This window comes from Parus major, chromosome 1 (assembly GCF_001522545.3).
Source record: "Parus major isolate Abel chromosome 1, Parus_major1.1, whole genome shotgun sequence".
In the NCBI taxonomy this organism is placed as follows: Eukaryota; Metazoa; Chordata; class Aves; order Passeriformes; family Paridae; genus Parus; species Parus major.
The window spans coordinates 96932957-96954895 of NC_031768.1; the positions used below are offsets into that span (position 1 = coordinate 96932957).

The 21939-nt window shown below is 42.0% G+C and overlaps 1 protein-coding gene across 1 annotated transcript in view; it reads right to left on the reverse strand.

Moving 5' to 3' along the window:
• The window catches only part of MYH15 (myosin heavy chain 15), a 42571-nt gene extending 22570 nt beyond the window's left edge, over positions 1 to 20001 (reverse strand). Inside the window, exons 1-18 of the mRNA XM_019005986.1 lie at positions 19853 to 20001; positions 18701 to 18804; positions 18044 to 18187; positions 16410 to 16566; positions 15002 to 15029; positions 13988 to 14081; positions 12696 to 12716; positions 11995 to 12087; positions 10884 to 10947; positions 10693 to 10791; positions 8713 to 8816; positions 8176 to 8314; positions 7465 to 7583; positions 6229 to 6378; positions 5757 to 5927; positions 4502 to 4681; positions 3094 to 3226; positions 1227 to 1294 (exon numbers count right to left, since the gene is read on the reverse strand). Of these exons, the coding sequence (XP_018861531.1) occupies positions 1227 to 1294; positions 3094 to 3226; positions 4502 to 4681; positions 5757 to 5927; positions 6229 to 6378; positions 7465 to 7583; positions 8176 to 8314; positions 8713 to 8816; positions 10693 to 10791; positions 10884 to 10947; positions 11995 to 12087; positions 12696 to 12716; positions 13988 to 14081; positions 15002 to 15029; positions 16410 to 16566; positions 18044 to 18187; positions 18701 to 18804; positions 19853 to 19946 (1962 nt within the window). The 5' untranslated portion in view covers positions 19947 to 20001. The remainder of the gene's footprint in view (positions 1 to 1226; positions 1295 to 3093; positions 3227 to 4501; positions 4682 to 5756; positions 5928 to 6228; positions 6379 to 7464; positions 7584 to 8175; positions 8315 to 8712; positions 8817 to 10692; positions 10792 to 10883; positions 10948 to 11994; positions 12088 to 12695; positions 12717 to 13987; positions 14082 to 15001; positions 15030 to 16409; positions 16567 to 18043; positions 18188 to 18700; positions 18805 to 19852) is intronic.
• Positions 20002 to 21939: the final 1938 nt, after the last annotated feature.

Below are 21939 nucleotides of genomic sequence, written 5' to 3' on the forward strand. Positions count from 1 at the left end.
CACATCAATTTTAGCAAAGAAGGTATGTGTTTTACTTATAACCCCAGAAACTCAGAGCCCCCTATGAACAGCAAGCAAGACTCAGCATGATCTGGTGGAGCATTTCTGTAAAGCCAGCTGCATCTTTGCCTAGTCACTTCCCCACTCAGTGGGGAGAGCTCACCTTTCCCACCTGTTCCTCATAAAGGCTGAGGTTTTATCTCCTGACCAAATATATTCCCTTTATTGGTCTTAATCAGACATGTCCCAGGCAGACAGCAAGCTAGCTCAGAAGCCAACCAAGATCAGCAGGCTCTGGGGAAAGTGTTTTGTCTGGTAAGTAGAAAATGGAGCCCATGGGAGAAGGAATGCAATTCCATCAGAACAACTGTGCAAACTGCAGATTTCTCATACACCAGTCAGGACAACAAACAACCTGAGCTAACTGCTGCTTGTGTGCTGGAAAGGGGGCTTCTATCTGTGGCTTATTAATTATTGTCTGAGTGCTCCTTCAGCCACCGCTTTACCTCCTCAGCTGGTAAGATGCAGGTCTCCATTTCCTGTGATTTCCCTTCATGGGGAGTATCTCCAAACAAGATAAAATGACATGACTACACGTCATGGCATATGACAAGACTACAGGTAACTACATCCTTCCCAAACTGAGGTTTACTGACATTACAGCTTCCTCAGTGTTACCCATAGAAATGGTAATAATGGAAAAAAAAAGATAAATAGCCCCATTTTTCCTCAGGCACGATCTTAGTGACAGCTTCCACCAGGAGCACATGCCAGTCCCAGGAGAAGGGAATAACAGAAGAGGAAACAAGAGGCTTTATGCCGCTTCATTCAACAGCTTTTGTTTTCCATGACTGCTCTAACCCTAGGATCCAATTACAAGCAGTGATCAGATAGGGACTAGCAAATTACTTGTAATCAGTTCCTGTTCCAAAGACAAGCATGAAGCTGCAAGCAACAAAATAAGTGATATAGGTTGTTGGCACCATTTTGTGATACTTTCTAAAACACAGTAAAAAGAACAGTTTCCTGACCAAGATGATGAAATGGAGCAGCCCCTGGCATGCAGTTTTAATAGCAGTGTATTACATTAGCCAATGTCAATAACCCTGTCCACAAGTCAAATTTCAATGCTGGATTTCAATTTTTTCCTGTCCAGTACAATCTTTAACATTCTTCTTCAATGCATTGTCTTAACTCAAGCCATCAGGTGTGGAGAGGTAACAAACCTTGTGCAATGAGGACACAGTTTGAAAAGATGCACCTTTCTTGCGTTTCTTTTCTCCACCCTGGTCACCTAAGGAGGTAAAAAGAAGCATAAACCAATCTTTATCTCAGTAAGGGGTGCAGGCAGAGTGTGGAAAACAGCCCATTTTAACAGTGCTGCTCTATTTGACTAAAAGTCTCTGATTGCTCAAATTTTATCCAAGGCATTCTGAAAATCATGTGTGATACATCACCCATTTGCAGCTCTCTGTCCATAGTTAGGAATTTTGTCAAAGACCACTGTAAACTTTCTGGATTGCATTTGCATTTCAGATCTATACTGCATCGCTTCTTATGCAGAAAAGCCCATAAATATGAATATGGCAGAAAAATATATTTTAACAAAAGTAATTTGTAGTTTGTTAAAAGCTCCATAGAGTGAGATGATGTAGAAAAAGAAAAACTTAAAGAAAAATAATGCTTACAGAAAAATTGTGCTGCACATTGTACTGTATAGAAACTGATTCTCTGCTATGCAGGCACTGAACTTGGGAAAGTGAGATTTGTCTAGAATAAAGGGAAATAAATATTTGTAATTTTAGATGCAGTTATCTTGCATCCCTTGAATTTTGCTTGAAGCTTTGGAGTCAAAATCACTCAGATGCTCCTAAGGAATGCTAGATTCTGACAAGACCTTTACAAAGTTTTGCAAGTTCCTGACAAGACCCAAAAATGTACAGCAGTTGCTGCAGCTTTCTAAGCAATGGGCCATTAGATCATTCCCAGGAGATCTGTCATCGTGTCACCCGTCAACATAAAAGGAGAAGTGAAGAGTGCAATGTGCTTGATGCAATTATCCACAGCCTATCCCCCTTCAGAAGGTGACACTGCTGGTGAGACTGGAAAAGGCTAATCTGGACAGGCTGTTCCTTTCTCCTGACACCAAAGAAAAGCAAGGTAGTATTCAGACAGACAGGAACATCCACAGGCAAATAGGCAGTTAGTGACTTGAAAGGATTTGCTCGTGGCAGGATGAGCAAATGTTATTTACATGCAGCTTCATCTCATTCCCATTTTGAAGTCTTCAGCCTGCTTGTTTCCTAGGAAAGTGTCATGTGATTCATGACAAGAGCATCTCTTGAAATGAGGTTTCTAATAAACAGGCTGTAAGTGATTGCAACTTCAGGACATAAGAGCTACATCTTTGTAATGAATACCATTTATTTACTTGAGATCAATTTTCTGAATGTTCACTACTTGTCTTCCCACAAATAAAAGAGTTCTGCTTAAAGGATAGTGATTAAATATGTCCTCAGATATACATTACTATGTACATATACATTGTTAAATAAAAAAAATCAGCAACAAAAAGGAAGACATATTGGCAAAGCCCTCTACTGTGGCCAATGTGGGATGGTGTTACAGTACCTTCAGTGTGTACTTGCCATGAATCCAATAAAATATTCCAAAACTCTCTCTTAAAGTTAGTATTTCTTATTTATTTCTGGGGGGGCTGGCAAGAAGTACTACAGCATAAGAAACAAGAACTGTTCTTTTTTGTTGGCATTTATGTACACAATCTTTTGTGCAACATTTGGCTGCATATCTGATCACTTGCATGCTCAAACTCCCACAGGGTTGTTCACAGCACAGCTTTCCTTGCCACAGCTGCTCAGAGGTACTGTACATTCAACCTAGCTGAGTTAATGGTCTCCTTCCTATAACTGGAAAACTCCTACAGCTGCTGTGCACATCTAAATGATTAGTCACTGCCTCATCTAGCACTGAGGCAATTGCAGTCAAGAGAATTGCTTAGTTTCTGAAATCCATTCATTCCCAAGCACACATCCCAAAACTCAAAGAAAGCCCATGTGGGCTGGTTCTGCTTACCACTGTCAGCACCAATGTAGCTTTCAAACAAGCTTGCCAGGAGTTTGTTGGATGATTTCTGGAAAATGCCTACCACGGTTTCATTAAGCGGGTCCTTGTTCTTCTCAAGCCACCCAATGATGTTGTAGGGAACCTACAGCAAGGCATTGAAAACAAGCCAGAGGTTGCAAATGTTCCCCTTCAGAGCAGCCAGGAGTTCTTTGCAGTTTGGCTTGAAGCCAATGACTTGATGTGAAGAGCTGTGCTCAGAGCAGTGGCAGCTGCTCTGGTTTTCATCGCTTCCCCTCCAGTTCTCTGCTTCCTAATTCCCAAACCTCTCTTCCTAATAATTAGCATGTGAATCCCACACACCCCTTCCAAACTATCTGGTCCCTACATCTTCTCATGGACTCCATGTGGTTATCTGTGGAGATACCATGTGGCATTGATGTCCCAGGAACCCTGTTAAAAAGTGCTGAAGTATGAATCACACACGTGATAATTTAACTTCAAAATAGCATACTACACTGGAATAATTAGAGTTTTCTAATAGAGTCTTAATGATTACAAACTAACTCCAGGACTTTGCCACAGATCTGTTTAGTGGGAAAATATGTTCCATTATCGGTACCACAAGGGAAAAAAAATTCTAATTTTCTTTGCTGAATGCATTAACAACAACAGATAAGTACCAAGATCAGCATTATTTCTGTTAATAATTACAAAATTAGCTTAACACTCAATTATAATTTGAAATTAACAGCATCAGGTAAATTCCTGCTCTGCTATGCTGAGGCTTCTTATCAATTATAGTTTGATTAAAAATTCCTGTGACCCTCTCCAGAATTCTTTCTGCCTATCTGATCTGAAAACAGAACTTCAAAACTGGACAAATTTTAGATTATGTTCTTGTTCACCTCATCACCAGTGAACCTGTAAACTGAACCTCCACATCAGAGCTAACCACACTTCCTTTTCCTATTTTGACACATTGGTCCTAAAATTAGTAAAAAGTGTCTGGTTTTGTTTTTTTTTTTAATAGCCATCCCTTGAGTTAAAGGAGGAATTAGTTCATTTTTCAAGGAAACTGAGCTGAAAGGTTAGATGCTGCTGATGTTTATTACTAGTCATACTTGGATTGGAGAAAAAGTGATAAAGGCAAAGCAAGGCAGACTTCCTGCAAAAGAACTATTAGCCCTCCTCAATTAATTTACTTCTATTAGTGCATCTAAGAAGCAGATGTTCTGGAGTTTGGTGGCATCTTACTCTGCTGCAGCACCTGTGCAGAGAGAGTAGATATCTGCTTTTACTCCTCACCTTTCCTTTCTTCCCCTCTTCATCTTTCCCACCCCCCCTTGTTGTGTGCTTCAGCCAAACCCCACCTGGAAGACCTCTGATACAAAGTCTACCTGCCAGCAGAGGAACTTACTGCACCAGCATAATGAAGGAGTTCAAAGTGAGCTTCATATTTCCTTTTCTTATCAGGCCTGGGCTTCTGTAAGTTGGGTGACTTGCCAAGATGGTTGTCGTAGAGTTTGGATTTGAATGTCATATCTGTAGCTTTTGGGAACATGCACTCCTCTTCAAGGATAGACAGGATTCCCAGTGGCTGTGGATTTAAGAGCATCTTTGTTGGGAAATGTTTAGGCTACCTGCTTTCAGTGGCTATGCAGCCTGTAAGTTTTATCTGATGGAATTTTAAGCCTTCAGAATTTCTTCTCAACCTGAGGAGGAAGTCTTTGACTATTCTGTTAAAATAGTAACCACCCCATTCACTATTCATTATGTCACCTCTGCCTTAGGAGGCCTTATTTTGGCTTCCAGAAAGAGTTTGATTTTTTGATCCAGCTTTCAGGGAAGCTGGACCAACTAGCATTTTATCATTCATGTCTCAGGAAGTGATGAACAAACCTCATAGCACTGGGCAGATTGGTTTTGAGGGATTAGGATCATGCACAAATATCCTGCCCTTGGACAAGAAAATGGTCAAATAGAAGACCACTTAATAATCAGACTTTCTACTTCTGCTGTTATGAATTTCTTGCTAATGCAAGATGCAAGGTTTCGTTTTTCCTCACAGATCAGCAGGGTTAGATGCTGTGCCGTAAAACACGGCAGAAAGAGAGATACAAAGAGAGGTTATACAGCAGGGGACAGCTGTCCCCACCAGGACCACATTATACTCCCAAAGAAGGGAAAAGGAAAGGCATATCCCATGCTGAGATGAGAGGTTTCCCATGAGAGGTTTCTTTCCTTTTCAGGGTAGAAAGAGCACAAAGGACTTTGCCCATCAGCAGGTAATGTGAGAAAGAGGAGCCTCACGGGAGACATACAGGGCACGAGACTGAAACACTGAATTTCCCCTGAAAAGCTGAAGAGTTTGATGTTAAGCATATGTGATACAGACTAAATGGAGGAACAGCAGGGACAGAGAAGGATAAAAGTGCAAACCAGGAAGGATGATACAGCCATACAAATTACCAGTTACAGCTTGTTGGCTGCTGTTGGCTCTGTAAGGCACAATTCCAAATATAAAGCTGAGCAGCCACAAATACTGATTTTCTTTTGATTCTGTTTTGCAGGTAGAAAGGCAGGAAACCTGTCATCACCGGGCCATGAGGACACACCCAAGGGAGCATCAGGAATAAAACCAATTCAGTGAATGCTCCTTGGCATGTACATACCTTCTCAATTAGATCAATGCAGGCCTGTAGGTCCATGCCAAAGTCAATAAATACCCATTCAATGCCTTCCTTCTTATACTCTTCTTGCTCCAGGACAAACATGTGATGATTGAAAAACTGTTGCAGTTTCTCATTAGTGTAATTGATGCACAGCTGCTCAAAGCTGTTAAACTGCAGAAAGAGATAAAAAAGAAGCATTTGCATTGCAGTTAACTTGGTGGAACAACAAGAACAAAAATGTTTGCAACTCAAAGCATATGAGATGTTGTTCCCAGGAACTACTGGCATGTCCCAGCCAAGTGGTTTTTGTATCTATTCATGGGGAAAAAAAAACCATGTAAAATCATTCACATTATTTGCCTTATGGGTTTCTCAGCACTTTGCCTTCTGTTCATTTAGAAACACCCAACCAAGAGCTATCTCTTGGCATTGTTTATGTCCTTCCACCCAGTCCTCACACATTAATACTCACATCAAAGATTTCAAACCCAGCAATATCCAGGACTCCAATGAAGAACTGTCTGGGCAGCTTAGTGTCCAAGGTCTTGTTGATGCGGACCACCAGCCATTTGAACATTCGATCGTACACTGCCTTAGATAAGGCCCCAACAGCATACAGAACCTAAAACACAGGTTTTAGAATACTGCAGTGTGGAACTAAACTCACTGTGGAACACAGAGCTTTTGGTGCAGTAGATTATTTCAATGTCTGTCTGCAGTTTAAATGAAATTTCCCCATGGTTTGTATAATCACCAAGGCATAGTTAATACAACACACAGTTTCTTCTATTATCTCTGCTGAATTTCCTTTGAATCACTGCTAAATATGTGGATGTCTACTAACATGTATGTAAAGTGATCATGAAGTACATCTTGGGAAACAGCTGGACAGCAAGTTGCAAATGTTTTAATCCATTATATTTCTGTGGAATTAAGGTAGCAGAGACTCACAGGCCAGATGCCAGCTATGACGTCCAGAGCTACTGCCAGAGTAGGGTGGAGGTTTATGCTCAAGTTGTTCATTGACATTTGCTTCTAATCTTTGAGGGCTGCTATGGCATGAGCAGGCAACAGGAAAAGTCTGTCTAAAGTCTCTTCTTTAGCCTGTGCACATCTGCATCATTAGGATACACCTCTCTGTAGCAGTCTTCTACTTTCTGAGCTTGTACCACAGGCTGTCTTCAAACAGCAACTTTTATTGTAACCAAAACGCTGCAGCATCTTCTACAATATTGCTACAGCTGCAGCATAGCAACCCAAGGACTATTTTACCCTTAAATTAGGAGTTAAAGTGGATACTGCCTTTAGCTGATTGAGGTCACACAAAGATTAAAATTACATGAATAATGAATGAATGATGAGTGAATAAATAATCCATGGCTCAAATCTTCCAGGTAACTATTCTCATCCAGAATTAGCTATCAATCCCCATGTGGTTTTACTGCACCTGGTTTCCCGCAGTGGCTGCTACTAACACATCAGAAAAACAATTCTATTCAAAGTAGTGCTGGCCAATATTCCTTTGTCAGTCTCTCCCCCAGTTTCCCTCAATTTCACAATTTCCCCAAGTCTGGGGCTATAACATGAGAACAGGCACTAGAGGCACATGTTAATATTTCTAGCAGCTATCTGTCTCTCTCAGATGTTACAGGCAAATCCTCAAGGCTTGCAGGACATGTACTGAAATATCCTGAAAGTGCCTCCTTACCTGTTCAACACTTTGACCTTTGGTCACATACTCGTTGCCAACTTTCACTCTAGGGTGCAACAAACCCTTAATCAAATCAGATGAGTTGATTCCCATCAGGTAGGCAGCTTTGTCAGCACCTGGTCAGGAGAAACAAGGTTTCAATTTGCTTTAAACTCCTACATGGAAACATGCCCAGCTTAAAAAAAAAAAACCAAAAAAACCTTCAAAAAATCACTTCAAAAGACAAATTGGTTAAAGACCTTGGTCTCTTTATGATTTGTGTTAGGTATGCCTCTACTCTTCTTATGCTAGGTCATCTGACTACTCTATACCCCAGCTGCTGCAAGAATCTCACTTATGAAACTCTGCAGGTTTAGGGAAAAGATCATATCTCCACACTGGTAATAGACAGTTTCAGGTGCAAGAGAAAATAAAGAAGCAGGACCTGAAGTCATGAAAGAGAAAGTTAAGGCAGCAGGATTTCACAACCATTTTGTCCAAATGGTCTCAAAAATGGAATCTGATCCTGTTAGTCTGACTGTGTCTGTTCATCTCCTGCTGAGTAAGGTTACCCACCACTGAATAAGCCTGTTACAAATACAGCACTCTTGGCTGATCAGGGGCTACAGTGTGCAAGAACAAAGCAAATAGGCTGCTGCTTCCTCAGCACAGTGCCTGGTACATGCCACACCTTTGAAGCTGAGGGGTAATTTTAGGTGTTATTCTTACTTTCAGTGCCGTCAGCCTCTGCCTGCTCTTCTCGGGGTCTTTGCTTGAATTTCATATTCCCAAAGTGCATGATGGCACCTGTGAGCTTGTAGGAACCAGCCTTCTCATCAGGCACAAATCCCAAGATGTCCATGGCTTGCTGTGAAAAGGAAACACAGATATGTTGCCACTTCCCTGCTCAAAAGCAAATTGCAGCCCCACAATCTACCTTTGCATGTCAGAGATTACTATCCTGTTATCACCCAAAGCAGCCACTGGAACACCCTGAAGACACAACAGTGGCAGGGCAGCCAGGGGAGAGCTCTCTTCATCTAGCATTTTATATATAAAAATTATAAAAGATGGACATTACAGGTGGGGCAAGGCCAGATTCAAAAGCATAACAGTTTACCAGGCCTTGTGCTTCGCAGTCTGAATGCAGTTAAGACCCAATCCTGCTTTTGCTTTAGTCAAATAGTTTCAGTTAGAAGTTAGGCTCCTCCCAGCAGTCTTCCTCCCCTGATCTAGGAAACCCAAATCAAATCCATACAGACTTACATCTGTTGCCAACAATTCTTCTCCATCATCCAAGTTGTCCACTGTAACTACTCCTTGTGAGCAGAAGTGGTAGTCATAGGGGTTGGTAGAGATCAGTAGCATGTCTGTAAAAGAACTGCCAAGGTCAGAACTGCCACCCATTCAGGTTATCCTCAAAAACAGAGCTGGAAATCTCAGCTGCAACCTACATTTGTCTCTGCACTACTGACTTGTTTTGTTGTTTTTATTTTAATAGCTGCAGGGCAGAAACCAGCTCTCTAATTCTACTGCGTTAGCCTGAAGATGGAGAGAAAGTGTGAATAAAAAGAATATGGAAATACTGCATGTTAACATTTACTGTGGATACACATCTATTGAGCATGTATTGCAGTATATTGAGTTAATAATTTCCTGTATAGTCCTACTTTCTGCCTCACATGCTTTTAGGGGTAAAAATCCCATCTAAATAGAGATGAGAAAAAGTTTTGAGTATGACCCGAGACAGGGAGTACGGGCATGGCTCCTCTTTTTTATAACAGACTCAGAGAATAATGACTTCCAATACCCTTTGCAGAAGACACTTGGCTTTTGATAAACAGAAGTCAGAATATGGCTTGCTCCATTTTCATGCCTTCATATCAAAACCCAAAAATGCAGAGTTATTTTCTACAAAGCTAGCTGGCTCTAAAAGTACAGGCAGAGTCCTGCTTCCCTAAGTTTCACCCACATTCACCAGACCAAGCTTTGGACTAGATTTCAATCTTTTGTATGCAGGCACATATCCCTACATATCTAAATATATATGAATATTATATGGATATATATATGTCTATCAATATATGTTTATATGAAACATATATTTACATGTATTTATATGAAATCTTATTCTCTATAAGCCTGTCTTTGCTATGTAGTCACTCTGGCATATATTACTTTATCTATAGATACATTCATCCATACTTATTGATATTTATACTTATCCATATTTAGATATGGATGTGTTTATATACAAGCACACACATTTCTTGTCTACAAAACACAAATCCCTGTCAGTTTCAGCCTCTTCAAGAGCTTGCAGACATGTTCCTGCTGGCCAGAAAGGTGTGTGCTGTTGTGGAGCACACAGAGTTTATGAGAAACAGAGCATTCTCCCAGCACAGGGATTCTCACAGGAATCTCAGTGCAAAGCTTCCTTTAAATCTTTCCCCTAATTGTCATTAATTAGGCCACGTAAAGCTTAGAGTGTTAAGGACTTGACCACGCACTGTCAGGATAATAAGACTTCAAAAGAGATTATGATTGCTATGGCTTAGTGGGAGTTTAGCAGAGCAATAGAGTGACTCTCCAACATAACTTATTTCAGAGCACTAATTGAAGTCAGCAAACCACATCGCTTAAATAACTAGTGAAGTTTTTATTTCAAAGCATCCCAGCCCCTCTCTGCCCTTCTCCAGTGATTCTGTGGGACCACACTGAGCCAGGGGAAGCTTGAAAGGGGTAATCTCCACACAATCAGCAGCTGGCAGCTTTGAATATTCTCTCCTGCTACACAACATGCTGGGATGTCAGTTTAGTCACTTGGGGCAGAAAGAGGAAACTAGCTTTTCTTTGTGGACCCATAAGCAATTCTTCTCATATGTGAAAATCTAGATAATTAAAGTTTCATTGCCACAAATGCTTTGAAGGCATAGCATTTTCCAGATGTTTTGAGACCTTGGATTACACAAATTCAGCGTGACACTTTTTGCCTTTACAGTGCTATGTTTTTAAAGTCCTGCCTGAGTCTTACTCCCATTAGACTAATCTGTCATATGAGGAAAAAATGGTCTCTGCTGCTGCCACTGGAACAGCATCTCTAAAAGATTGTATTTGACAGTGGAAGTTCAGTTTCATCAAGGGGAAGCATAAGGGCCATTCTGCATGTGGGTTTGCCTCCTAACCCTTATCCACTGTCTATTGAGTTTTAGGTTCTTAAAAGCTGTGGATCCACATAATGCTTACCTAGTAACTCTGGTTTCTTTCCTGACAGGATTTGGTAGAAGATGTGATAGTCTCTTTCACCAGGTTGCTGGAAAATCACTCGGGATTTCTCTAATAAATCTAGTCACACAAAGGAAAATTCAGTGAGAAAGGGTCTCACAGCTTTCAGATGAACAATTGTATTTTTTAAAAGGAGGGAGTTTGCTGCTTACAAATCTCAATATCAGCAGATGACAGCTTGCCTGTAGTTCCAAAATGGATTCGGATAAATTTACCCTAATTCACACAGAAGAATATTCTAATTAGTGCATATAGTATACACAGAGAGAAACAAAGAATGCAGCTTGAAGGCAATCATTTGGCCCAAAGAATCAATTTATGCAAACTCCTTGGCTTTGCACAGGCATATTTTCAATGAAGAATATCAAACAATGATATTACTGTCTTCCAAGCCTAAATCTGTACATAGAGCTATGTAATCTGCTTGTGGAGAAAGGATAACAGTGTACTTATCTGCTGGGCTAAGATATGGCAAAGCACATGGCTTCCAGTTGCTTGATGCAGGTTTACTGTAATGCAGGACTCAGAGCATTAAGCCTGGGCTTAAGATACACAGGCTCCTTTTTTGGCTTCTCCTCATTTGCAGTCCTAACTTTCATGCACCTACTTATGTCAGAAGAGTGCTGTGATTTTACACAGCTTCGCCCATTAAATTTACATATCCATCTCTCTGAATTCATAAAAAATTCGTAGTTTTCATTTAGTTTCTCATATTCAAACACACAAACTTTTAAAAATAATTTCCATTCCAGCTGACAAGCTCCTTATACAACTGTGTAGATTTACAGATGCTTACAACCTCTGGTCTTCACCCCTTCCAATTTAATTTTTAGCAGGATTTGTTAGGGAAGCATGGGCTCCAAGCTCAGGCTTGTCATCCTCATGCCATTCCTTTCAGATCTCTCAGAAGATGTCAGCCAAGTGCAGCAGAGGCAGAGCTCCCAGGAGGATTGCTCTCCTGCAAACCTAACAGGGAGGAGGAGAGCCCCAAGGTGATGGCAGCATGGAGGGATAAGCAGGGACAGCTTACTGGGCTTTGCTTGTCTTCATTTTAAACAATTTAAAATGTTCAAACAATTATTCAAGCTTGATCTTTCTTCGTCTCTTCAGGTTTCTGTTACATCCTACAATGTTATCTTTCCACTCTGTGGAAATCCAATAATTTTATTGGGCAAAATGCAATCTACGAAGGGATTATGACAAAGGTGTTATTAACTGGCCATTGTTGAATAAAACAATCACTAGATTATGCTGCAGACTTACAAAACGTGAGGAATTGTCGTTTCTCAGGGTTTTGGCATTTCCGAAAGCTTCTAGGGCTGGGTTTGCTTGAATGATTTGATCCTCCAAGGTTCCCTGGAAACCAAGGTTGAAATACTGTTGAGAAACCTACAGGCCACAGACTCAGCTGTCAGCTCTAGCTCAGCCATGCATTCGCTTACAGAGTGGAGCCTCGGTAGCAAAGTGATTTATTTAGCTTCACCCCAGGGGCGGCACAGTGTGAACAGCAGAACAGCGAGACCATCAGTCAATTATGAGCGCTTAAAAAGCCTCGAACATTCTGCTGCTCCCTACTGTCTGGCTCTGTAGATTTATGTCTTGTGCCATCTGCATGAGAAAGAAGTCACCCAGTGTACTTGGGAGCATGTGGGGACATCTGAGGAATGAGCAACGTGTGTAGGAGAGGAGCTACTGAAGACAGCGACAAGCACTAGAATGCATTTGATTTAAAAGCACTCGGGAGCTTGCAACATCTGGGATTTTTGGAGATGAGAAAAGCTTTAACCATTGCTTGCACAGAGTTCAGTTTGGGAAGTGAATGACTTTTCCTTCTGGGGCTCCTGGGATCATTCATCATCACCTGGGAACTACACAAAGTGAAATGCTGAGGCTCGTGGCACATCCAACAGAGCCCAATGCCAATTCTGCGAGGCAAAAATAAAACAGCAAAGCTGATGACTTACCCCACTTTTGGTAGCTGGTTGCTAACAAAATAGGAACACAATGGAGAGAAAAAAGAGAGAGGATGTGAATACTAACACAGAGAACAATAGAAAATATAACAATTAGCAAGGTTAGCTGTCTTGTGGGCACCAACACACCAGCAGTGCTTCTTGAAGCCTTCAAAAAGCATGTGTGGCTGTTAATTTGCATTCACCATACATCACAATAGTGCAAAAAGAGATATTGCAGCTGGAAGATGTTTCATGTAGTTTATCAGGCCAGGCTGCATTTCCTTTTCATTATTATCACCATTTTTTCCCCAAAAAATTATCCAAAAGTTGAAATGCTGCATCATCTTATTGTCTAGAACTTGTCTGTTTGCATTTATGCTCTTTTATTCTTGCTACCTAGCAGCAGTCTCTTTTCACTTAGTTGGTGTTTTGGTCCATCATAGGACATCTCCAGAGAAAAACCAGGTAGATTTCTGCAGCAGAAGTTCAAACAACAAGCTCGGGGTAGGAGCACCACTGTTGCATGAGCACAGCAGGTTTTGGACACCACGATGAGCACCAGCCTCGTTGCATGCAAGAACCTGGCTCTGGGCAGCTCAAACATTTGTTAAGAAAGCCTTGCAGGCCTCAGGAGAATGTATATGAGAGTTTGATGACGTGAATTCTGCACACAGACTTGAAGCATGGCTGAAATTTTGGTCTTATAAATACAGTTCATAGGAATCAGTTAAGTCACCACAAAAGAGCACTGAACCCTTCAAGTGCAATGAAGCTCATAACAAATAAGCTCATAGCAACACAAGATAAAAATCATCATGAACACAGTATTCACTGTAACCTTAGACAGCACTTATAAGCACTTATCCAAACAGAAATACAGAAAAGCTGATTCAAAAAATATCTTTTGTCAGAACAATCCTTTTTTTGTGGACAAAAAAGCTTTCAGTGAAACAGACATTTTGATGATAAGTTATAATCCTAGTCTTTTGAAGACTATTTTCCATTTGAAAAAAATAAAATTTCTCATTCTTTGCAGTCTCCCCAACTTTTGACTATCAGAAGGATATTTAGCACACACACAAAAAGCTGAAACTCCTGGGGAAAAAAGAAAGAAAGGTGGCAGCAACAAGCATGTCCAGAACCAGGGGTGGTGTTTCTGCTCCATGTGGAGCGTGGTAGGTTCATGTTTGCCTTTCTCCCTTCAGAACAGCATGCTCTCAGTAGTGCAGACTCGTGAGGTTACTTGTGCACAAGAGAGGAACCTTAGGAGTCTGAAATGAGTCAACCACCAGCAGACTTACATTTTTTTTACCAGTTTCACCCAGGGCTGCCACTGTGGCAAAGTACTGGATGACTCGTTTTGTGTTGACAGTCTTGCCAGCGCCGGATTCTCCGCTAGAGGAATGGGGAAGAAAGCAAAAACATTGCTCCAACACCTGCAACTCATCCTCTTAAACCCTGTCCAGCCAACACCTTCCCTCAAGGCTGTTCTCAGACTCACTGACTCTGGTATCTGCAGCCTGTTGCTCAGCCATTTCTGTGGAAATACATCAAGCTGACTGAGCCAAGAGGTGCAGTCCTATGACTGCAGTAATTGCTCTCCATACAGCTGATAAATCCTGTACAAACCCACACGACACTGACCTTCTTTTAGGGGCATGAAGTTTAATTACAAACACCCTGACTTACTCTCTGGGGTGTATATATATATATATATATATATATATATATGTATACACATATACATACACACAGTTAATAAGCTAGAAAGAGTAGAGAAAAGCTGCAGTAATTTGCCAGCATTACCCAAGAGCACATGTAACTTTGTAGAGACACCCAAACCTCCATCCTTTTATGCTTGCCAGTAAATGTCACACCTCCTCTTTTCTACCTTGGTCATCTCCCCTTCCCTTGATTCATCTGCACAACACTCTGAAACATAACTTTCAGCAGGAGTAAGCACTCTTGAAGTAACCACCCCACACTGAACAGAAGGGGTCCTCTGTGTCCAAAGAGGACAGCCACAGACAGGCTCATTCTGCAAGGAGCAGTTTTAATTGCCTGCTGAGCTGTTTTCATGCCTACATGGAATGTTCACCACATGGGGATCAGAACTGGGCCAGGCTCCATCAAACCTTTACCTGCTCCTTTCTCATGGACGTCAAGTTAACCATCAGATGGCCAAATTGACAGTTACTCAGTTCCAGGCAATTTAGCTGAAATTTTAAGAGTCAACTTGTATTTTATCAGGGTTTTTTTCTTCAAAGTTTTTCACAGCAACCAAGTCTCAAATCAGTCAAAAAAGAAGAACTTACGTGATCAGCATAGACTGATTCTCCCGATCTGTGGAGGGGAAAAAAAGGAAAGAGAGAGAAACTTAGTAGGGTGTACAAATCACTTATTATAATTGCAAATGAGTACCAGAATCAGTCATGCGAGGATAGGAGAGAATCACATGAAGCAAAGACAGAAAGATAAAAACTGGTATAATTTACAATGATTTCCAGAAGTACAAGTTCCAGCCCTGCCCTGAATCCTTCTCTTGTGTTTTGCTCAAATTGATATTAAATACCTGTCAGTTGTACACATTCATCTGTGTCTGGGAAACTATAATAAAGAAAGTAATTTCCTGTTTGGAAAACATTTCTTCCCTTATTCCTGAGTGTGTCTTTGCTCATGTCATGACCTTTCTGCTCCTTCAGTACTAGACCAACCCAAGTAATTTTGTTCTTTTTTCACAGTCTGTTCTGTAAAATGCATGTGTATTCCTCTTCAGCTGGCCACGCTGCTGGAACTAAGCAGCCTATTGTCCAAGCCTAATTGCCTGATCAGAAACAAGCATTTATTAGAACACTCTGCAACCCTAATATATTATTAATCAAGTTCAACAAATGCTAAATCATGGCTGCTTCCCAAGTCATTGAGCCTAAATTCCTCTTTTCTTTTTATAATTCCAGTCATCATGCCAGCCTACATATCGAGCAGCCTTATCAGATAAAAGAGCATCTCTTTGCAGCCACAAATGCATCCCCTCCTAGCTAAGGCACTTTTTCATTTTGTTAAAACCAAATCTCAGCACGATGTGTTCTGGTCAAGTCTCTTTTGGATTTATCCTGCAGGACCTGGTGGGAGCACATCGCTGCTGCCCTCTGCTGATAAACTCTTCTTTTTCCCAGTAACAGGAGGGTCGGGGCGAGGAAATTTCCCAGGGAAATCTGGAGGTCTCTGCCACAGGGTGGGTGTCTGGATCAGCAGCCACTGTGAGCCTCCACAGGTGAGGTTTGTGGCAGCATTTTGCTCCCAGCCCCGCACGGGGCTCGCCTTCACCGGCCTTGGAACCCGCCCGTCTTATCAGCACCACGATGAGGGGCCTAAACTGACTGGAGATCCATTTTTGAGTTTGGGAAAGCACTTACAGGCCTTTGGGACCAGGCCCCATTTCTGCTGTGAACTGATGGTTGGCTCAGAGCAGACAGGTGAATTTGTGCCCCAGACAGACGGTCACCAGACGTGCCACAGGAACAGGCAGGGCAGTTCAGAAACAAAACCAGTACGCGGGAACGCACGCAGCTATAAAATCATCACAGACTGCCAAGCCCCTGTTGCCTGTGGACTATTCTGATGTTTGTTACATGCTGCAAAAGCTCTCACACACTTCCCTCCAGCACAGCCACATCCCCTGGTCAGGGGAAGGCTGGTGGGAGGGCAGGCAGTGACACTTACTCCGCAACATGTCGTGGTACGCGTTGTCAGCGATGGAGAAGATGTGGGGAGGAGCCTCCGAGCGCCGCTTGCCTTTGTACGCTGCAACAACCTCCGATTTGTAGACTGGCAACCACTTGTAGGGGTTTATGGTCACACAGAATAAACCAGAATATGTCTAGAGAGTAACACAAAGCCAGAGTGAAAAAACTCACTCAGGTGGTAAGGCAAAAAAGTCTCGGTTAACCAAGCAGGATGTGGCATCTCCAGCTGCTGATTTAGGTTTGGATTCTGACTTGAATTTCAGACTTTCTGAATTTTAGAAGCTACTGGTTTGCTAAGTGATTTCCTAATTGCAATTCATAATGAAACTACAGGTACTGAACAAGTCTCAAAAATGGAAAAGTGGTTCGGAAGGTGTCAACCAGAAATGGAAACATCCCCTCCAGTAAAATATAGGAGCAGCAAATAGACTTGTGTCTGATTTTGTGCCTTGCTGCTCCATGGGTGTTGTTTTCTCTTGAAAACAGACATTGCAATGGAAAGTTACAGCTTCCTTGTTTGAACTGCATTTTCAGGAGGAGAAACAACCTCCCATTATTAATTTTATGCAGGAGCCTCAAGAAAATTTCTGGTGGGTGTTCAAAGAGAAAACCACTTCATAGTGTTGTACCCCAAAGCTGTGGAACCTTTTTCAGCTTTTGGAGATGCCAATTTGGTAAAAATCTCTTTATAGTTGCTCTCTGGATGATATACATCAGTTCTCTGGGGCCTGGTCACTCTGAGGAAGAATGAGTTTTGAGTTGTAACCCCAGGCAATCAGTGGCAGCTGGTAACTTTACAAGTACTTAGCCCAGCTTGGGGAAATATCTTCAAAGAAACCCAGTTATCATATGAGCACAATCGCTATATGCACATGGATTAATGAGCTCAGTTAAGTTCTAAAAGTTTGAGGTGAAATCCAGGTCCCTTCCCCTAAAAATAGCACTAGGACATGCTCCTGAATGGCCTTGGCATGAATCCTCAGTCCTGTTTTCTAGAAACTAAAGAATACACCCCTATCAGCGAACGGATTAAGGCAAGATGCCAGTTTAATTTTCTACCTATACTTATCTGCAAACAAAGCTATGCTTTAGGCCCTACATGTCCATACAGGGGTTATTAGAGAAACACAGAAAATGTCTGATGATCAGAATTTAAATGGGTAATGTTGGATTTGCTCTTCTGATGAATACCAAAAAACAGAGCAAGGATTGGCTGGACAATCAATGGATTCCTTTGACTGATTTAAAACACAATTGAATGCAGCTAACTGAAAGCAAAAAAATTCCCATGGCTGGCATTGACATGGATTAATATTAGAAGATGGAAAATAAACTGGTTCTCCCTAACACTTTGACTTAAGAAAAATGTTCCCCCCCCATATCCTTTTCCTAGGCAAGCAAGCAAAACTAAGGAGTCAGGCACCATTTTACTCCTTCAGTTTTGTGTCTGTATTCATCCAGCTCCAAGCAGCATCTTTCTTGAGGTGAAGAGAAAACCCTCAGTCACTTTTATGACTTATCAGAGTTATAAAACGAACATGAAGAACACACCATGTTCACACACTAGGTCAGGACTTGAAATGCTGAATCCACCCCTGCAGGGACCCTTACATAGATCATCCAGTTGCTGTAGCGCTTCCTCAGGTTGTACAACACCGACGCCTCGTTCAGGTGGGTCAGCATAGACATGTCCTCAATCATGTCGAATTTGGGAGGGTTCATTGTCTGCACATCATCTTCTTTTATAGTCATGGTCTGCAAAGACAAAAAAATACAGCAACACTGGAAGACACTGGGATTCTCTGTTGCTTCATACACTTTATGGAAGAAAACACATCTTTCCCCATGCAGAATTCTCCAGGTCAGTCCCTGCCTGTGTGCACAATGCTGTGTTTTCAGAAGAATGGGAGAAGGATGAGATGATCAAAGTAAGAAGCATGATGCTATGGCTGCAAAAGAAGCCATGAAATTTGGCTGGAGCCTGGGTTTTTAGCTCTGGGGACTAAACCAGGACTGGCCGTCTGCAAACCTCCAGTCAGAGCCCGCCCCCGGCTGTGCCGTGGCTGATGCTCACCCACCCATCACTGCATTGCTGCTTTTCCCTCGGTGGTTTTTCGTGTGTTATTCTATCCTGAGCTGGCATCAGTTACTGAGGCTTCCCATTCACAGCCCATTTCATGAAACAGACAGCTGAGCTGAGACCAGGACAATGCTGCAGCTTGCAGCTCTGGCCTTGTTAGTCACAGGTCAGACAAAACCAGACTTTACCCTTCCATCCGTTGTCTGCACAGTCACTTTGCCTTCGCTGGTTTCTGTAATTTCAGCTTCAACATAAGCTTTCTTTTCATCAGGAACCCAACATTTCTTCTTCCCTGTGAAATTAAGGAGACTGAGGGCTCACAGCCTGGCATCAAACAGCAGCACCATGACTAGCTAAGTGAGATTGCTGGATTATTTTTTCTGCAGAACCGACACAAAACCTCTGGGATTGCAGCAGATTGGCAGGGCTGGGAAGCTGAGTGATGAAGCAGAAGGCATAGGGCTCCCAAATGTTGTCTTTCTTTGAAACTACTTCTCGGCTTCCTCTAGATCCTTCTAGCACAAGGTGTCAAAATATTTCACAAATGCTGGCTAAGCCTCAGCCTCCATGGGAAATCCATAATCATTATCACCAGTGTGCAGATGGAGGAACTGAGATCTAAACCCAAACTAAGGCGTTTGCTAAAAAGTCACACAGAGAATTTCAAACTGTTCAAGGAATCCAGCCCACATTATTTAACTGCCAGCTATCAGATTTAACCTTATTCCTTCACATTCTTCTGAGATCTGTATTGAAAAACAGCAATATTAATAACTCACATTGAGTATGTGCCTTTTTAGAGATTGGAGCAGCTGCACAAGACTTTAGGTCTTTAGTTACAACAACTGTTGTGAATAGTGAGAGGCTGCAGTTATTGATATATCCACACATACTACTAAACCTCAGGGCTCACAGAAACCCATGAAACTCATTTTTAAGTGAAAAATAAATTATGGGAAACTAAAAGCTAACATCACATTATTATACAGGCTGCAAAGCAAATAAGACATCTAGAGAGGCCACAGAAACATGTCTGTCGTTTTTCTCTAAAACTGACAGAGGGATGATTCCTCTGTTAGCAGATACACCTTGCTTCTAAATCTAGACAAACTTACTTGCCATAGATTATTTTTGGTTTTTTACTATCTGGGGGTTTTTAATAGCTTTGCAGAATAAAGGAACACAAGCTTGGTTGAACCAGCTACCTCCAGCAGCAGCAGCAGTGACAATGGAGGCTTTGCATCCTGCTCTGCTCTGCATTTCTTTGACTACATTTGTGTGTATCCCTTACCCCTCTGGACCAGCCCCTGGCTGCACAAAGGGTTGTGAGTGCAACTCACCATCGAAGGCGACGGTCTGAGCCTTCATCAGCTCCTTCTCGCTCTTTCGGAGGTAGGGAGCAGCCTCCCCAAACTCTGACATATCGACCATCATCTTGGCAAGGGTTCAGGGTGGCACAGCTCACAGAGGAAAAAGAAAGGCACCCAGTCTACCAAAGAAAGGGGGGAAAACCCAAAACAATTGTCTATTTTGTGAACAATATCAGGCAATATAAAATGCTCAGTGTAACATGGCAGGTGGCTGATCAAAGGGATGATTAATGTTAAACACAAATGCCTAACACAGATTTGGGATTATACTGCATTTTCAGTTAAACCCTTCCTTGGCTCAGCTTATTAAAAGTCAGACAGTTCTTGAAGGGTTCTAAATCTCAGAACTGGTCACAGTTATCTCCACAGGAGGATTTTGTCCCTTTTTTTTGTGGTGCAAATGGTGCTTAAGAGCAGGAGGGACCACTTGAAGCTGTGATTTTAAAATCCACTTAGCAGGGGCCTCTTCTGCCCCCTTTCAAAATCGCCTGGAGCAAAGGTATGCTCTCCCACAGGTCACCCTGGGGCTCTTCCACTCAGCCTATTCAAGCACTATCTCAGGCAGGCGTTTTCTGGGAAACAAGGAGCAAAGCTGCAGGGATGTATGCCCATGCTGTCACTGCAGAAAGTCAGCACCGGAGCTGGAAACAGTTCTGCTCCCTGACTTCTCTGATTCAGGAATTGGCATGCCAATAAAAACAGGATTAGCAGTGCTCTGGGAGATCCTGTGCTGCTGCAGCTTCCCAGGTTGCTGCTCCCTCTGAATTCATCAGCCTGGGCATCCCCCTGCAGCAGGGCATGACTGTATTCTTGCAATTCTTCCTCACAATTGGAGCAAGGGCTTCATTTTTTTCATATTGCTTTATCTGTCCAGCTTAATACCTACACTTGTTTTCTCAAATGACAAGGGCACAGTGTTTTGGAGTCTTTTTTCATGAAAGAGAGGGCAGGGGACATGGGTCTCAGTGAGACTAATTTGCTGCGTTTGTACTGCCAAGTAATTAACTTGTTTTTTACTCTCTAAAATGATCAAACAGATATGTTGGTGTTTTTTGTTTTGTTTAGTTTTGGGATTTTTTTACAGACACATAAACTACTCAGCATGTTGTCCAGAGAATGCCTGAAAGAAGTTCCACTGCTACAAGGTGTACACACACAGTTTTAGAATTTCACGTTTGTGTTTTTTTTTAAGTCAGGACACCATTTGGCTGCTATTTAAAGCTGTATGAGTGACCCTCGGGTTAATCTCTTCCCTTATTGTATTTACTGTGGAATATCCAGGACAGCTGGGTAAATTTTCAAGACTCCTATCAAGAGAGACACTGTAGTCTTTCAAAATTTAATTCCATTTATTTCTAACAAAATCCTGGTAGAGATAAAAACTCCTTGTCAACCAAGGCAGCTTTTTTCCCAACATGTTCCTCCTAGGGAATGCAAAGCCCTAAGACAGCAGAGTTGCCAAAGCGTTACATCCAGCCCTCTCCCACTGCTGCAGTAAAAGCTTGATACCTTCTGTCTTGTTGCTGTAGAGCAAAAATTCTCTTTCTCAGAACTAGCTTTAATTTTTTCTAGATTTTTAAGTGATTTTTCTTTAAACCTTAGTCTTTTTAAAGGTTTAGCACCGACACAAGCACAAGTATCACCAATTATTTTAACATCATCTGAACTGACCAGAATTCCCAGCTGGAGACACAACTCGATGGCAGAGCCTCTGTCTCCCCCTGAGTGTGTCTCAGCTCTAGTGGAGCAGTGAAATTACGTCAGTTCAGACATTTAAACAGAGCAGCGTTAGAGCACATAAGTGTCATTTCACATTAAATGTGCAAATGCCAGAGGGGACACTCCAGAGTTCATCTCTAGGACCCAGGGCAGGTTCCCACAAGTCATAGAATACACTAAAGTGCTCTGAAAAATTCCGTGCAACCCAGCTCCATTTGCAGACCTCCTAGGGACAGCTCCTCAGCTATCACCTCTCGTCTCTTCCTTTTCCCCCTCTTGTTCAGGGTGGACCACTACAGCAAGTATGTTATGGTGTAAAGTGTTCTGGCAGCTGGGAC